The sequence below is a fragment of the Lytechinus variegatus genome, chromosome 3 (assembly GCF_018143015.1).
Source record: "Lytechinus variegatus isolate NC3 chromosome 3, Lvar_3.0, whole genome shotgun sequence".
NCBI classification, from domain to species: Eukaryota; Metazoa; Echinodermata; class Echinoidea; order Temnopleuroida; family Toxopneustidae; genus Lytechinus; species Lytechinus variegatus.
Window position 1 is genome coordinate 8,500,594 of NC_054742.1, and position 18,421 is coordinate 8,519,014.

Below are 18,421 nucleotides of genomic sequence, written 5' to 3' on the forward strand. Positions count from 1 at the left end.
TTGGGCAGTCGTAGGGGGCGCATGCCGGCGAATGGTCGGAAGCCATTCATGGGGAATGTCAATTGATGCTGTTATCCCTGTTAATATTATTCGGATCCGCCTACATTGGTTTTGAGGTTAAGATGTTTGAGACACATTTTTTGCATGTGTCGGAAATTGTGTTGCCATGTTAACGGTATATTTGGTGATAATTAGGTGAAAATCTGTCAGTTTGAACTTCTTAATCAATTTTTAACCAATTCTTATAAAATTTGGCTCACATGATTGTTTTGGGGTAAAGATGGACAATACCTTTTTTTCCATGGCCATGACATGAAACTACATTGCCATGGTAACAACGTATTACAGGGCAGGTCCAAGCTATTTTCCCCTCTGAAGCCAAAATTAAATCTTTGCTTAAATCTAACATATTGTACATGTATGTCATTTTGAAGCTTATACTCTGAAGTTTTTTCCCCTGTATTTTTTTTCTTCTGAAAACATGAAGTTAATGAATGCCAAGGTCACGATACCAAGAAATCATTAATTAGCGTGAGGTACGGGACATCACATTTTTTGATCTGCAGATAATGCAAATTATGTATTTGAAAATATTTCTGTGGGGGCTTGTAGTACTAAGTTCATGCAAACATTTGAGAAAAAAATAATTTTGAAAATTAATTAATTAAGTTAATTATGTGGTGTCCAACAGGCAGTGTCCCGTACGTCACAATTTAGCATATGTTTTTTTAGATTCTAATTAAGAAAAAGTTGAACAGTTTTCTTCACACTTTGGAAAAGTCTAATTTATATTTCAATACATCCAAAAATTAAAGTGAATTTACTGAATTAATTTCCTGTTTAATTATATCAGCTAATGAATGTTTGTGACGTACGGGACACACCATACTTTATACATAGGATTTCTATGTAATTCTAATTAGGGTTATTTTTTAATAAGGAGCAAAGATAATGTAAATTGAAATTAATAATATATCAGAGGTTGAATATCAATTGGTAAAAGGCTGATAATAAAGTTACTATTTGTAATAAATAACATTAATTATTATTAATTAGTTAATTCATTAATAAATCTTTCATAATAATAAGGTCATAAAGTTTTTTTTATGTTTTGTTTAATCATATACTATAATGGAAATATATATAAATCATAATAATCCATGTAAAACTTACGTACTTTGGTTTACATCCAGTTAATTATAAATTTTGATGACATTTCACTTTCCCCATTCGTTTAACACATGGAATTATTTGCAAGGTCTCTTTCATAATATTTATAAGGTCGTAAAGTGTTTGCTGTGTCTTGTTTCAGTGTATGCTATTAGAGAAATATATATCAATCATGATAAACCATGTAAAACTTAACTTACTTTGGTTTGCATCAATTTAATTATAAATTTTGATGAAAGTTCACTTTCCCCATTCGTTTTACACATGGACAAATGTCCCGTACGTCACAGTGCGGTTGTTTATAGTTTGAGCTATTACATAATAACACCAATGAGTTCTATCATTTCATTCATGGCTATTGAAACTTGATAAGATACACAATGAAAACATGGTAATGAGAGATTTCCAGCTTATTCCAATTCACAGAGTTTTAATGACAAACTTTTTTTTTCAAAAAAATCAGCTTTCGTCTGGTCCCGTACGTCACAGTGCATATTAATTAAAATATTACATCGTTAATGGAACTGCAGATCACTAATTTTTTTTATGAATAAAGAGGTCACGACTGGCCTTCCAAAATCCATAAAAGATTCTCTGTTGTGCATTTATTTTCTATGTTACAGAACTTTAAAGTCTCTAAATGTCCCATACGTCACAAGTCAAATAGCTTGGACCTGCCCTACAACAAATAATGTGTAAACATACGGATTGAACAACTTCATTTTTTGACTTAAGCTCATGAAATTTGGCACACACATGACATATACCACCGGTAGGTTTTGAGCTAAAGATATGCAAGACATGTTTATTCACATTTGTCAGAAATTGTGTATCCATGGTAACCACATATTATGGCCATGAATCCAGGAAAGCTCATTGTGGATCAAAATATTTCCCAAGTTTTTAGCAGGCACTCATAAAAATTGGAACAAATATTCATCTGGGGACAAAGATGTGCAAGATTCATTTTTGAAAATGTGTTGGAGGCTGCATTATTTGGCACTTAGGTGGGGGTATTAATCACATTCAGTGATAATCTACTCATTTATGTGTGTTTCCCTCCCCTCATTTGATGCCTTATTTACATGTACATTTTATTATAAGATTTAACTTTTACTTCAATTGAATTTATTTTCAGTGATTTCCTTGATACCTTCATGGAGCTGTTGAGGCGTCGTTTCAACACTCGCCGTGTTCACTCTAACATTGTATACAATGAGTATATCTCTGACAGAGATCATACTCATATGAATTCTACAAAATGGGAGACATTGACAGAGTTTGTTAAGTGGCTTGGAAGAGAAGGTGAGAAACAGCTTGTTATAAAGTGCTGGGTGAGGTGTATGTGAGTTTTGGGTGAATTTCTATGGAGAAAAATACATACAAATACTAACAATTGCGGAAATAAAAATAACAGCAAAATGAAATCAAACATTTGAAATGAAAAAATCTATAGAATTACACATCCACAGGCAGAAAAATAAAAACAAAAAATAATAAACAAAACAACTGAGAGAAGGCTGAGAAGAGTCTATCATGATGTTATGGTAGCTCAAAAATAAAGGCTGCTAGAATTATAAATGAAGCAGCAGAAATAAAAGATCATACATAAGACTGACAATAAGAGGGCAGGGCTAGCTATTAAAGGTTAATTGATTTTGACCCTTTAGCCACCTATAGAAATGTACCCGGAACTGAAATGGAACTCCCTCAGCCTTTTATTACAAGCATAAGAAAGAAAGGCTATTACTTTTTTAATGGATTCCTAGAAATAAACTTACCAAATTTTAGCTTGTTCATCTGGTAATTGAATTCAGTACAATAAATTTATTCATGAAATTAGAGAAGTATGTTAATTGTACCTTGCAGCATAGAGATCAATGAATTGATATCTGTTGGGTGTTTGAGATGCAGATATTGTGGCCAATATGCAGATTACCATTACAAGAGTATTTTCATCTGTACATCAACTTAAGCTAGCGCTATAAACATACTCATTACAAGTAGATTATGTAAAATACTTAAATGTAATTTATGACAGGGGTTGATATTTTTGTGATTTACTATTTGTGATTCATTTGAATGACAAAATGATAGAAGCGCAACATGAGGCTTTTTATTCTAGAGATGTGTTCAGTGATATTCCCATTGCTGAAAAAATTGTAAGACTTATCTTGTTTCTGATAAATAATGAAAACTGAAAATATATATTTTAAGAAATTATTCATTCCTGCTTAATCCCAGGATGGAACATGACTCTACGGCCTATATCAAGAATGAATTTTGCACACTATTGTTTATTACAGGGTACTGTGTAGTGGACCATACTGAGAAAGGATGGTTTATTACCTATATTGATCGGGATCCTGAGACTCTAAGAAGACAGGAGGCAATGAAGAAGAAAGATAAAATGGACTTGGATGATGAAGAAAGAATCATGAAACACATCCAGGAACAGGTTTCTCGTGGTGAATCTTATGGGTCAAAGGTTAGGTTATTCATCAGTTATTGAGTTTAGGCTTTCTAAATAGGTGGTTACTGGTTTAGGGCTAAGCATTGGTTACTTAGTAGCAATCCAGTGTGTATTGGTTACGAGTCAAAAGCTAGAGGTAAAACCAGAGGATTTTCATGTGATAAAAGCTTGATATTGACAATGATTTGTTTATTGGACTTGTTAATTCAGTGGTCCTGGGTCTATTGGCGTTACTAGTTGTTAGTCACCAATGGTGACAGGAAAATTCTGATCGTTGAGAAGTTTTATTTACCAGTCTGGTAATTAGTTAGTCATGAGTCAATAATCATGTAACATGAAATGTATTGCCTGCAACATAATCATATTGGACCGGGTCTTTAGAAGAGGCCAGTATAACTCTTTTAAGGGCAATATATTTGGTGTTTCTTGAAAGAAAACCTGGAAGTAGTGCTCGAACTGAACACCATGCTTGGTTTGGTGGTTTGGCATGAACTTAAAATGTCAGATGCATTTTAAAGTTTTATTGATCGCATATTGATTTCCATTGAGACTCCATATATTTAGGTATAAAATGATAATTTTTATTGGTTAGTGATTAAGCACAGTAAGAATTCCATACAAAATATTTTCTAATCCTATACGAAAGCATTTTCTTCGTCTTTGATTTAATTCTTATTAATTTCAACATGAATTTGAAATTGGAGGACATTTAAGCTAAACTCAGTTTAAAAGTGTGGACGAATATTTACATGGCCGTAATTACCTAGCCGTAATCGATCATAGTAGTAATCGGTCATAATTGTTTTTTATTTGATAAAAGAAAATAGACAAGACATAAATTCCTTCTTCATAACTGACAAAGTAATGGTAAAATTTATTTATATTTTTAGAGTAATTGACCTTATTAAAGTAAGTACAAGTAAGAAAATATGGACTTTGGAAAACCTTTCATATTCTTTGGAATATGAATTTTACCAGTATGATAGCAGTTGAGTGGAGATAGTCTGTCTAGTGGTTCAACATTCCTGATCAACACCCTCTTATTGGGGTAGCTGTATTTGCTTGACATTGTAATCAATCACAATCATATCTATGTGAAATGATCCCTTAATAAATTCTGTTCATTTAAATTTGGTTTCTATCCTCATTTTCTATTTTTTTCTTTTTATTTCCTTTTGTAATTTTATTTGATTTGATATTAAAATAGAAAGGACTTTTACCATTCTTTTGTAAATAAAATCAAAGAAATTTATGCAACAGTCAATTCTTTTTAAAAACAAAATTTGTCTCTAGTATGTGACAGACGTTGGTTCAGGGTAAGCAATCTTTTTTATGTTTTAGTAATTTATTTAGTCATACATTGCCAAACCAAAGTTCCGAACCAAACCGAACCCGAATATGCCACCTGACCTGCAGCACTACCCTAAAGAGAGAAAGTATCTTATATTAACCGCTGCAAAGACAGAGAAAGTATGATATATTAACCGCTGCAAAGACAGAGAATACAAAGTATGGAAATTGATTGCCACAGATAAACATCTGATATAGGTAATAATAACTAGTAATTAAGTGTCAGAGATTGGATGTTTGTCAAGAGGATATCATTGTCAAAATTTGAAAAGAACTTTTATAAGTAGAATTTCTTTGCATTCTACAGCAAACAGAGTTCACTGAATTGAAGAGAGATGATGAAGAAGAGAAGGTGACTTTCAGTTTTGGTTCATCAGCCAGTATGTCAGCAGGAGGTAGTCAAGAATCACAAACCATCCAAAATAAAAAGTAAGCATAGTTAAATCTTGTGATTGTAATTTTTTTGTCCTTCATTGATTTTAGGGAGTATTGTTACTTCTGTTTTCTCTGACAAAGTATGCTTCAACCAAAAATTACTATAGGAACTGTGCTATCCTGCCAATCAATATCAAGGAAAGTTGTCAGACAATTTGTTCTAGGAAAAATGTGGAAGAAATGCTACCAACATTTTCATGTCTCTGGAAATGTTTAATAGTAACTTTCTGAACAAGTGTACAAGCATGTGACACAAATATCCAAGTTGACTGACGATATAAAATCAAATATTTTGTTAAATATAAAATGCAAAGATGTTTTGATAAACACTCCCTCCATCTCTCACTATTCTTCATAGGAAATATGGTATAGAAAGAGTGAGAGTGAATTGCATTCAACAAATGGTTGGGGGTGGCAGAAAAGATCTTTGCAATGTGAATACTCATTTCTACCAAACTACGAATTCATATTTTGTTTTCCAATAAAATTTTGTTGCTGCATTATTATTTTATGATTATTTTTGTTTTCTGACTGTAGCAGTCTTATAATAAAGATTACAGTTGCTTAAATTGTGATTTTGTTCATGATGTAGATTATCATGAATACTTGATTATTCACTTTGCTATAAATGTATTCATTTATTTGTCAATATTTTTGTATTGATAAAGAAGCAATATTCTACAAGCAGCAGCAGCAGTTGGAACCAAAAAGAAAGAAGGAAGTAGGAAAGAGTCTGGAAAGAGGAAATCAGCTTTGGAAGAAATCATGGAGGTATGTACCAATACATGTAAAGAAGTTCATATCTTATCATCAGAACCAGAAAAGGGTTTGCATTATACTGAATTGTTTTATATTTGTAACGTAGGGTAATTCAATATGCCTGGAAATAAGGAGTTGATGAAGTATGTATGTTGAAAAGTATTGTCAGATGAATTGTTTTATTAAGTTCAACGATAAGTCCCCTGATGACATGTAATTTGTCTTTAAATGAGTTGCAGTTTATATCACATGATTTTGAGCGAGGTTTCATACAGAACTAGCATTTTTGGGGAATGAATCATCCCAGGGGAGTTGTCCTCCTGGAAAAGTTGCCCTGTAATATGCCCGGGATAACAATTATCTTCTTTACCAAGATTTGTATTATAGTGTCACATGAAGATGAACTATATTGAATCATACTCCTGAGCATCTGCATTTTTGAGTACCGATTCTCATTTTTCTTTTTCAGGAAGAAGCAAAGAAAAAAGCCAAACTTGTTGAAAAGAAAGACTATTGGTTGAGAAAGGGGATCATTGTTAAGATAACTACCAAGCGGCTAGGGGACAAGTACTTCAAAAAGAAAGGTGTTGTAAAGGTGAGCTTTTCAAGTTGTCACCATTTATTCAAATTTTTTATTTCTATCATTCTTGAAATCAATTTCAGGATAAATAACATTTAGGTGGATAATAAGATACTGTTGGTTGTTTGAAAGGAAGATCTATATACTTTCTGTATATATATATATATATATATATATATATATATATATATATATATATATATATTATAGTTATTATGATCAGATATTGTATTGCGATATGACTGATAATGAGTGTGATGGTTGTATTGATGGTAGGAATGGTTTGTAATCATGATTGTGATAGTAGCGATGATATTGATAATGAAAATAAATATGATAATAATGACAGTAATAATATAATAAATGTGACAATGATGATAATGATAGAGATGGTGATGTTGATGAATTTTATATTTACGTTGATGAACAATGGCAATGGTTTAGAGAAGGAAGTAGTCTATCTAAAAATTAATTGCTGTGTTGATTTGTTTTGTTGATTCCACAGGATGTGATTGATCGATACACTGGTGTTATCAAGCTGATTGATCTAGGGTCAAAGGTCAAAATTGACCAAGTTCATTTGGAAACTGTCATCCCAGGCATAGGTATGTTCACATACACGACTTGAATCATAATTGTTTTATATATGCCTCTACTTTAAAGCCTGTGTATAGCTTTGGTAAAGGGTCAATAATGTGATTGATAATCGAATATCATCTAATATAACAGTCTTACTGAAGCGTAGAGACCGTTAGATATTTTTCCAACTGCACTTCTCTGAGAAAATTTCAAATATTCAAATCTTGGATATGTAGCGCCCTCTCTCGGCTATGCTTGTTTTAAATTAAAAAAATGGGCATTTAAGCACTTATTTTATAAATTTAGTGATTAGATATCCAAAAGTTACAGACAAAGAACATATCTTGAAAGTTTCAGCCCATTCCATGATTTGGAATAGGATTTAATTGAAAGACAAAAACACACAGATATTTTAATTTGATCGGGTGACCCGATCAAGTTAAATTTCCATGTAAAATTGCAAAATTTATCCTGTAAAACACATTTTCATTTCATATCCTCCACATCATAACTGTAATAGGGCATATCCATTCATATAAGCTAGCAATGAATTGGAATAGTGATAGGTGCATTTTGGTGGATTTACCAAAACTATACACAAGCTTTAAAAAGTCATAAAGCAAACCATACTTTCTAATACTATCCATTGATTCTACTGTTACTGGATGCATTCATTCTTAATGCTTTCTTATATTTGTGATTTTTTTTAAAGTTGCTTTGCTGTAATGAACTATAGTAATCTGACTGTAAAATCAAGTCTTTTGATCAGATTGCTCATTTACTTTATGCTGAGAGCTAACATGTACTGTACAGGCCAAATGTTTGGGGCCACCCTCAGATTTAAAAGATAATCATACATAACACTGCATTCTGAGTATTAGCAAATGTATTGGTACTGAATGGGTTATGACAGTTCCATTACATCACACTAGCATGTTTCTAACCAGTTGGCCTCAGTTGGTTTTATAATACAGTGTATATTCAAATTTATGCAAATATTTAAACTTTAAAGGTATACATCGACGAACATAGAGGGCAGCAACACACAAGCGTGTTGCTATTAGGAAGGTCCACTCCGCTCAGATTTTGTGACCACTCTAAGCTCTGCCCCTCACTTAGAGAACCATTAGGGTAGATTGTGGAGTTGATTTTTTTCATTTGTTCAATTTTAGTATTTTTCATGGGTAGTAAGAACTTAAATAGAGAATGTTAAATATTATTTTAAGAATGTATTTTGCTACAAAGTAAGAAAATGTTATTCATGAATTTTGCAGTTTGCACATTAATAAAAATACACAGTCTGATGACACTGTATTTACTGTTCTTCTGCTTAATTTCGCTGCCCCTACCAAAACTACACCAGCCAACACCAGAGCCAAGACCGTGATCTTCTGTCCTGACAGTGCCGAAACTTCCCCGGTCACATATGGGTATGTGCGCATGCTGCGCGAACAACAGTGCTGGCCGCATACCCAACTCGAATCGACCAAAGCTAGATATGGACTCGAAGGATATCGACTTGGTCTGTCACTGTTGTGGCATTAAAGCAGTTGAGCAACGATAAATGTCCAAGATTAGAATATTAATTTTACTTCCAGTATAGAATGGAGTCTAAAAACATGAATAGAGTATGTAATATCCACAAATCTGACCCAGCTGTCCATCAGGCAGAGATCGAAAATGGCCACTACACGAGAAAATCCAAGCCCAAACCTATAGATCTAGTCCATCGTTAGACCAAAATTATCTGGTTTAGTATCGAGCCATGTTTATTCTGACGGGTATTGACTTATGAACTATCTAGGGGCGAAGGTCTATGTCAAAGGTATTGTTTTCATTCTATAATTGTACACCAATTTATGTAAGCATGCATGCAGAATTTTAGATACCACCAACCGGTAAATCGGCCAAACCTACTGGGACGCCGGGCATGCATGCGTGCACGGTCAATCAAACCAGCATGGTGCTGGATTGTGTAGGCGCATTGATGTGGTGCAGCGAAATTTAGATGAAAAATGTATCAACCTCACATATATATTTGTTATCATGATTGATATGCAAAGTCATAAAATCATAGTTATCACCACATAATATTTTAGGAAAAATACAGATATAAAAGTTTCATATTTTTAAGCATGATTTTTGATGCAAAAACTTCTCTAACAAAAATGCTGAAAATAAAAAAATGAAAAAAATCAACTCACAATCTACTATAATGGTTCTTTGAGTGAGGGGCAGAGTTTAAGGGCAGTCACAAAATGAGCTTGGCAAAATCGGGTGAAATTAGTAGATTGGTTTATTTGATGACAGAATTCAACCTATTTACTGAAGATCAAAAAATGATTAAGACAATGGTTTAGTGATCATTTTATTTTTGAAATAAGGTACATTATTATTCCATTGTTGATATATTTTCATTTTTCTTTTATTAGAATCTCTTGTCAGAATATTTAATTTATCTCTATTTTGCTAATAATCCCTGAGAGTATTGTGTCAGTCCATGGTTTCGTTGGAATGCCTACCAAATTGTGCGCATTGCGCGTATCGAGTGGACCTTCCCAAAAGCAATACTGCGAAGTGTTGCTGCCCTCTACGTTCGTTGGTTTACATGAAATTTTAATATATCTAAAGCAAACATCGTTTTGGACAACCTGAAAGTTTGCATTAGCGGGAGAGAAGGCTTGACGTTTCACGCAGGTTTGACAGGTTGACATATATTTATGTGTTGCTATGTCAGACAAGCTTCTGGCAGGCTTTCAGGTAGTCAAAAACAACCTTTGCTTTAAATATATTGGGAACATGCTTGTGTGATGTGATGGAACTCCCATAGCCAATTCAGTATCAATATATTTGAATGAATGCAGAATGCAGTGTTCCGTATGATTTTCTTTTAAATCTGAGGATGGCCTGTACTGTACCAATATAATATTATATTACTTTGTGTCAAAGCCATTTGAGTCTTTGTTTTTGAAGTTCTTTGAAGTAAAATTCTTCTCTTGCTATTCATGTCTAACAGGAAAACCCATCTGTATAGTAAATGGTGATTATAGAGGAGTGACTGGAACGCTTCATTCACTAGATGAGAAGAACTTCTGTATTACAGTCAAATCAGAATCGGTGAGTTCAAGTAAATGTTATTCTTTGAAAATGACTATTTTGTACTAGGCCAATAATCATAGTTGCTTACTGATTTTTTTCTGATTGCATATGTCTTTCTGGGCCTGTATGTGGGGAGGGAGGAGGAATTGCATTCAAATTTTCCTTTAAAAAATGAATATTTTATGATTTAAATGATATTGGTGCTTCCAATATTAAGTTTTTATGTTGTATAGAGATTTGTAAAGAGATATTCATGTATTATTACATTGTGAATTAAATTGTATTGCTATGGGTTTTAAATTTGTTTGATAAGCGTTGTTTTGCAAAACAGTTTAAACTACATTGTGCAGTTTGAACTGTCCTGTATAATAGGTTTGTTTAGGTGCTAGGATACTACCATGGTAATGTAACTCTATATAAGTACATAAAAAAATTGAATCACCTGTTGCATGCCCTAAAACCATTGATGGTAAAACTGTTATGCATGTTATTTAATTATCCTCAAGTTACGCATACACTCTTTCAAAAATAGTGATTAATCACAGTTATGGAAAGACAATGTAAACAGATTATAAATGTAATTTTCTGAGGGTTGAGCCAGCTGAAGGAATTAAAGAAATACTTATTAATTAGTAAAATAATCAGTAATTAAAGAAATACTGCATTACAAGATTTTTTTTATTATTTAAAACACTTCTTTATTTATTGTATATGTAATGCTTGCTTGAATACCATATAAGAGTTAAAGGAGACTTATGTCAATGTGCTGCACTCAACCCAGGTGAGGTAAATGGGTACCTGGCAGGAATTTATTCCTTGAAACGCAGCGCGCGTAACAGCTGCACTGCTAAAGCCAGGGTAATTATGCTGCATAGTAGAGCGCTTAGAGACTTCTGACAAAGTAAGTATTAAGCGCTATATAAGCAAGTATAATTATTATTATTATTATGTTTTGATTCTTTAATAGATTGGTTTTTAGAAAAGTGTTAAAATTGTTGCTTGTATTAATATCACTTAAGGTCTTCTGTTTGTCAATGATTGATTTGTTATCTTTTCTTACACTTCCCATTCTTTATATATTTTGTTTGTTTCAAGGGCAAACTGATTGAAGGTCAAGCTTATGAAGATGTCTGCAAATACAGTCTAGAAGATTCATGACATCCAGAGGTGTCCATCACATCAGAATCAAAGAATATCAACAAACACCAAGTGTGTGTTGTTTAAAAAGACTTTATAGAGCTCTTCTTTTACAAGACTGTTCATTCTGAGGAATCTCTCTGTCATATTTGCCATGGCATTGTTCTCTAGTTGTGTGACGCATTATAATCATCAACAGTGCTATTTGATTTAACCATGTAGAGCCCATGAGATCCATGGATGAGATGTTTGTAACAACCTTGATCTTTATTACTCTAGAAATATTTCACCACCTCAAGTCCTGAACTTTGCCAAACCTACTACACAACGAGAATGGGGTGAGGTTTTGATTTGTTGGATACATGTAAATGAAAAACTTGGATAATCAAGATATCAAAAATATGAGATTTTAATGCTATCCTATTCGGGCAAGTGATTTGATGAATACAGATGGACTCACATTGAAAAGCTGAAAATCAGTTTTTGTTTGTCTGAAATCTGCAAGTCATGAAGCCTCTTTCCCGGTACTCAAATACAATGAAAATCATTTTGGAGTTATTGTAGAGGATGCTTGCAGGTCTGTAAAGCTTCACTATTATTTGTAATTTTCAGTTGAATTGACCCCATATAAGCCTCCCTGGTCCTTGGAGATTTAATGAAAAAAATACACCATAAAGCCATGCAAGTTAATCATTCAGCTCAAATAATGGCAATAATTTAAATAGATATCAAATCTTACTGTGATTATTTAGTTGTGACATCAATTTCTCATTCAGTTTGGGTCATTGAGCACAAAATAAGGTGGTTACTTAGTTACCCAGATGTACACAATAACAAATTGATAGATTTAGAAAAGTCTGAAAATTCTATTAAAGAATCTGTGTAGTTCCCATTTTTAATCTCCTACTGCTCTGGCTCTGTACATGGAGGTAATTCTACCTACATGCACATGTAAGTTAAATCCATAACTCTTTCTTTTAATAATCAGGTCTAAACAAATTTGTTTGACTTGGGAAAATATTTGACGTATTGATGGTGGACTTAGGCAGAGTTAACAGTATTGTGATATTATGATGATGTTATGTTTATTATATACATTGTAGATAATTCAGTAGAAGTAAACCTGAGAGCAAGGAAAGACAAGAGTCTCATGTAAACCTACAGCTTACCATCTTGTATGTATAGCAAATAGCTGGCCTGGTATTGTGCTACTCAAACTTTGATATCAAGCCTGGCTGTTTTGTTACCTCACATTATATGTTCATGGTCAGATTATCTGCCTTAAATTTTATGATGCATTTTTGAGATATTCCAATTTCCAATGAAATTGTAGTTTTTCTGAAATTCATGCGATTTTTTGTGCCACCTTTGACCTCCACTGGGATATTGGCTTGCTGCCATGCAATGGTTGAGTATGTGTTATCATGTAGAGTTTTCTCTTATATTATTGTACATTTTTAAAGCAGAATAGGGCTCTTCGCCACATCTAAAAAGTTTGGACACTTACAGTGTCAACAAGAATTATTTGTACACTACATACAGCAAAACAAAAATAGAAGATTATGTTGGAACCCCAAAATACCCAACTTGACCATCATAAAATATAATGAATTTTATATCATATGAAAGAGGGAAGTATAGCCATTGTTTTACACCTAGTTGCTAATTGGTCAGGCATGAATAATTATGACTTATGAAATGCAATAATGCATTTTTCAGTCCTTGATGTGATATTGAAGCATAACACGCAATACTTCAATGATCATTACTTATTTCCTACTTTTCAGAAAGATGAGATGATATGCTTTCATTTGATATACAATTCTTAATATTTCAGTCAGTATTACGGATTTCATAAAGGATTTTAAACATTGATGTCTGACTTGCTGTTGCCTCATTGACTTTTGTACAGGTGTGTAAGTAGATTCATTTTTGTCTCGCCCACCAGAGGTGAAGGCGAGACTTAGGGATCCAAACGTCGTCCGTCCGTCACAAACCTGTAATGACACGTAACTCCACAACCATTAGTCGCTTTTCAACCAAACTTGGATGGTGGATGGACTTGGGGGACCTGCATGTTATGCTGCAGTCTGAGGTCACATGGTAAGGTCAAAGGTCATTTTCAGGTCAACGTTAAAGTTTACATGCAAGACTCTCTTATGACACTTAACTCCGCAACCGTATGTTGCTTTTCAACCAAACTTGAATGGTAGATGGACTTGGGGGACCTGCATGTTATGCTGCAGTCGGAGGTCACATGGTAAGGTCAAAGGTCATTTTCAGGTTTGTTTGTTTGTTTTATTTATTTACATACGGTAAAAAACCTGCTATCAGCCGTCAGGCTGTTTTTCAGCAAGTCCGTAGAACATAGTACAATAATATAAAAACAACAAAAACAAATTTATACATGAGTGAATAATAAAAGCAAAGTGACATTAGAATAACATATTTCGCAACTTAATTACTCACACGCAACCCCCCCCCCCTAAACCACCAAAAAATATACACACGTGTAGTTTAATGATAAAGCTAAAATGTCATGGGAAATAAATTTGATATGCTTCGGGTAAAAGAAGAAAGAGTTACTTCATTCCGGACCAGTTGAGGAAGTTCATTGAAAATATGCGATGCATTATACAGTGTACTTAATTTCAAAATATTTGTGTTGGGTTTATCTAAAACTAGGGTTCTTTCAATATTTCTTAGTGAATATGAGCTCGTTTTGGTACATAGTCTGGAACAAATAAGAACTGGTGCTAGATTATTTAAAAGTTTGAAAATTAGAGTTACTAAGTCCTTTTTTATTTTAACATTTAGACAGTCAACCTTAATCCTCTTGAATAGTTCAACTCTATTATATTGGAAATCTACTTGTAACACAGTACGCAAGGCTCTGTTCTGGATTATTTGTAATCTTTTTAACAGTTGGGAGTTTGGATGCATCCATATGATGTTGCAGTAATCGAAATGCGGGTGTATCATTGTTTGATAAAGAATCATCGCAGTTTGTTCATCAATGTACGGTCTTGCTCTTCTGAGCATAAAAAAACTTCGAAGCAATTTAGACTTGACATTGTCTATTTGGCCTTTCCAGGACAAATGTTTATCTATCACAATGCCTAAATACTTGCATTCATCGACAACCTCCAATGGTTGACCATTTATGTGAAAGAAAACATCTCTAAACGATTTTAGTCTGTGTCTTGTACCTAATAACATGACCTTACACTTTTTAACATTTAGCAAGAGTTCGTTATGCAACAACCAATTATGAATAGACTGCAAGTCAGAATTTAGCATTGTTTGTAACTGAATAGGGTCTTTGGATGCTAAATACAAACACGTGTCATCAGCATAAAGCGACATTGTGCTGTACTTGGTGACACGAGGAATATCATTCATGTAGACAATAAACATCAATGGGCCAAGAATGCTCCCTTGAGCCACACCGCATGTTACAAAAGATTCTTTCGACCTATTTCCATTGATAATTGTAACCTGTTTTCTAAGGTAAAAATAATCCTTTATCCATTTGAGAACAGTGTCATCGAAACCATAACATTTCATTTTCTTTAAAAGGATTTCATAGGATACCATGTCAAATGCCTTTTCCAGGTCTAATGTTACTAAACCAATGACATGACCTGTATCAATTGCTTTATTTAGATCTTCTGTCATATTCAACAAAGCATGACAAGTTGAAAAATTTGGTCGAAACCCGTACTGATTATGCGCTAAAATGTTCGATTCATTCAAGTATTTATACATTTGTTTGAAGACAATTTTTTCCAAAACCTTCGATAACACGGGTAGAACCGAAATTGGTCTATAATTCATTGGGTTAGTTGCATCCCCACCCTTGAAAAGCGGAGTGATTCTAGCCCTTTTCCACTCTTCGGGTACATGACCATCCCTCAAAGATAAGTTTATAATGTGAGTCAAAGAGTCAACAATACTTGGAGTACAATCTTTTAAAATACTGGAGGGAATGTCATCAATACCAGTAGCCTTTTTACTAGGGATTTCGAGTAAAACTTTTTTAACATTTTCACAAGTGGTCAGTTCAAAACTGAAAGATGACTGTACTTGTTCAACATATTGTTCTGGATTACTTTTGAAAATGGCAGTTTCTTTACGGGTTTTGGCGACAGTAGAAAAGTACTCATTTAGGACACTTGCTATATTGATGTCACCAACATATTCCCTTTCATTGTAAATTATTTTCCTGATTGATGTAGATTTGTTTTTGCTAGGAATTAAAACTCGCAATAATTTCCACATTAAAGGGGAGTTTCCCCAATTTGCCTTTATGCTTTCGGTGAAATAAGTACGCTTTGCGGTTCTTATTTTAGATGTTACATGATTTCTTAATCTTTTATAATCATCCCAATCATTTTGAGATTTTGAATGATCTGCCGTTTTTTTAATCCTATTCCTTTCACGTATTAAGGCCAAGATCTGATCATTCATCCATGGCGATTTTCTACGTCGAACTCTTTTTCTTTTTATTGGAGCATGATTATCAAGTACTGCTCTAAGTTTATTTATCCAGTTTATGTATGCGAGTTCAGTATCAGTTTCGAATAGCACAGTGTCCCATGATACCTTTCTAATGTCTTCAACAAACTTCGTAATGTCAATTTTCTTTAAATTTCTAGAACAAACGTAACAGTGATTATGGGGAGACATGGGCTTACTTCTTCCCCAAGATAAGGCAACCATATAATGGTCACTTAAACTGAGTGGTATTACATCACAGTATTTAACATTGTCACAATTAGAAGAAAAAACATGATCAATGAGCGTTTCCGATACTTGAGTGATTCGAGTTGCTTGTTTAACACACTGTGTAAGATTATATTCTGTCGCTAGTCTTAAGAGACGTTTCGTATGACTTGAAGGGTTTGTGGACAACATATCACAGTTTAAGTCACCAATCAATATGTATTCCATAAAGCGTGTTTCAACACTTTGTAAAACTTCTTCAATTGCATCAAATATTTGAATCAGGAGGCCTGTACCAAGGTATCAACATGAACGGTTTTTGTTTAGAAAATTGAATTTGTATACAAAGCAACTCAAGTCCTTCAGTATTTACATGTAATTCTTGCACAACATGATAATTCAAAGATTCATGAATATAAGTAAGAACTCCTCCTCCATTCCTGTTCCGATCCCGTCGAACCACTCTGTATCCATTCACATGGATTTCATCATTTGTTACAGATTGGTCTAGTCTAGTTTCTAACAATGTAAGGATCATCCATAGATAGTTCGTCATCATGATAGTGATTTGGTAATTCATTTAACTGACAGAGGTCACATGTCCAGTCTGAAGTAGAATTGAAAAAGTCAAATCCCAAGGAAGAACAAGTTTCCATGCAAGACCTCAACCCCGCAACCATAAGTCACTTTTCAACCAAACTTGGATGGTAGATGTACTTAGGCGACCTGCGTGTTATACTGCAGTCGGAGGTCACATGGTAAGGTCAAAGGTCATTTTCAGGTCAACATTAAAGTTTATGTGCAAGGCTCTTATGACAAGTGTTATTCCATCCCAGTCATTTCACAATGAAGTTTTGATATAATCTTCTTGCGTGCCCTCACAAATCATGATATTTCTGGTTATTTTCATAAGTGGGCGAGACACAAAATTGCTTTTGCCTTGTTAACATTTCATTTCCTGTCAAAATGAATATGAAAAATGGAAAATAAAGTATGGCCTTTATTTTACTTCCAAATAGTGATCAGTCATGCATTAATGATTATGAATTGCTATATGCAACAATGCTTATTTTCAGACCTTGCAGTGATTATGAAGTGTAGGATACTACGCTTTGTTGATCACGACTTATTTCATACTTTTCCTGATTCTGAGAAATGAGATATGCTTTCGTTTGATATACAGTTCTTAATATTTCAGTCGGTATTACAGATTTCACAAATGAATGGATGCCCGACTGCTGTTGCCCCATTGACTTTTGTACAGGGGTGTAATTAGATTCACTTTTAATATTTCATTTCCTGTCAAAATAGATAAAACTGGTGAAAAGGATCTGAATTTTGAATGAAATGAAAGCATGTCATCTCATCTCTCAGAAAAAATAAGAAATAAGTCATGATCATTGAAGCATAGCAAGTTCACTTCAATGGTCACAAAAGGGTATGAAAATATGTATCATCACACTTATTGAATTAATGGCAAAAAGAAGCTGCTGTAAACTGCTTATCTAAAAAAAAGAGCCAATGGAGTAAATAAGAGAGTCAAAAGGGGCCTAAGCTTTCGATCCTAGCAGAATCTTCTTTGGAGGCAATATGTTTGTCATTTTGCCTCCAAAGAAGATTCTGCTAGGACTTATTGAATTATAATCATTCATGCATGACTGATAACAATTTGCAACTAGATGGAAAATTAGAGTTTATGAGAGCCAGGTTATAGATTGTTTACTTTTATCAGTCCATCCACTCATTTTTCAGTGTTTTTAATGTACAGATAATTCTTGCAGACTGTAAAGGTTTGGTCTATTTCCTTCTCTTACTATTTATCATTCATCATGAAGAGGCAAATCTTCAGTGTCTTAGTTTTCACCTTCTCATGGTATTTTCTACATTTGCAATAAAAAAGTAGGTATTGTGAATAGAAAGTCAGCTGTTCAGAGGATGTGTTTGGAGCAAATTCTTTATTTTTTGTAGAAATTAGTATAATCAATTCATATTAAAAAATTAAGGAAAAACTAAGCAAACAGCCTTGTAGATGTCATTGCACACTGACCCTGTGCATATTTTTGTGGCACTCATGTTAATGACAGCCCAGATCTCAGGGGGTGGACCCCCCCTTA

General features: G+C 33.6%; 1 protein-coding gene across 2 annotated transcripts in view; it reads left to right on the forward strand.

Annotated features, from left to right (window-relative positions):
* The window catches only part of LOC121410149 (DNA/RNA-binding protein KIN17-like), a 32,188-nt gene extending 18,731 nt beyond the window's left edge, over positions 1-13,457 (forward strand). For both annotated transcript variants that reach the window (XM_041602043.1, XM_041602044.1), the window contains 8 exons: positions 2,309-2,475; positions 3,477-3,658; positions 5,301-5,422; positions 6,097-6,199; positions 6,657-6,782; positions 7,273-7,372; positions 10,363-10,463; positions 11,541-13,457. In XM_041602043.1, coding sequence (XP_041457977.1) covers positions 2,309-2,475; positions 3,477-3,658; positions 5,301-5,422; positions 6,097-6,199; positions 6,657-6,782; positions 7,273-7,372; positions 10,363-10,463; positions 11,541-11,603 — 964 coding nt within the window. In that variant the 3' untranslated portion in view covers positions 11,604-13,457. The remainder of the gene's footprint in view (positions 1-2,308; positions 2,476-3,476; positions 3,659-5,300; positions 5,423-6,096; positions 6,200-6,656; positions 6,783-7,272; positions 7,373-10,362; positions 10,464-11,540) is intronic.
* Positions 13,458-18,421: the final 4,964 nt, after the last annotated feature.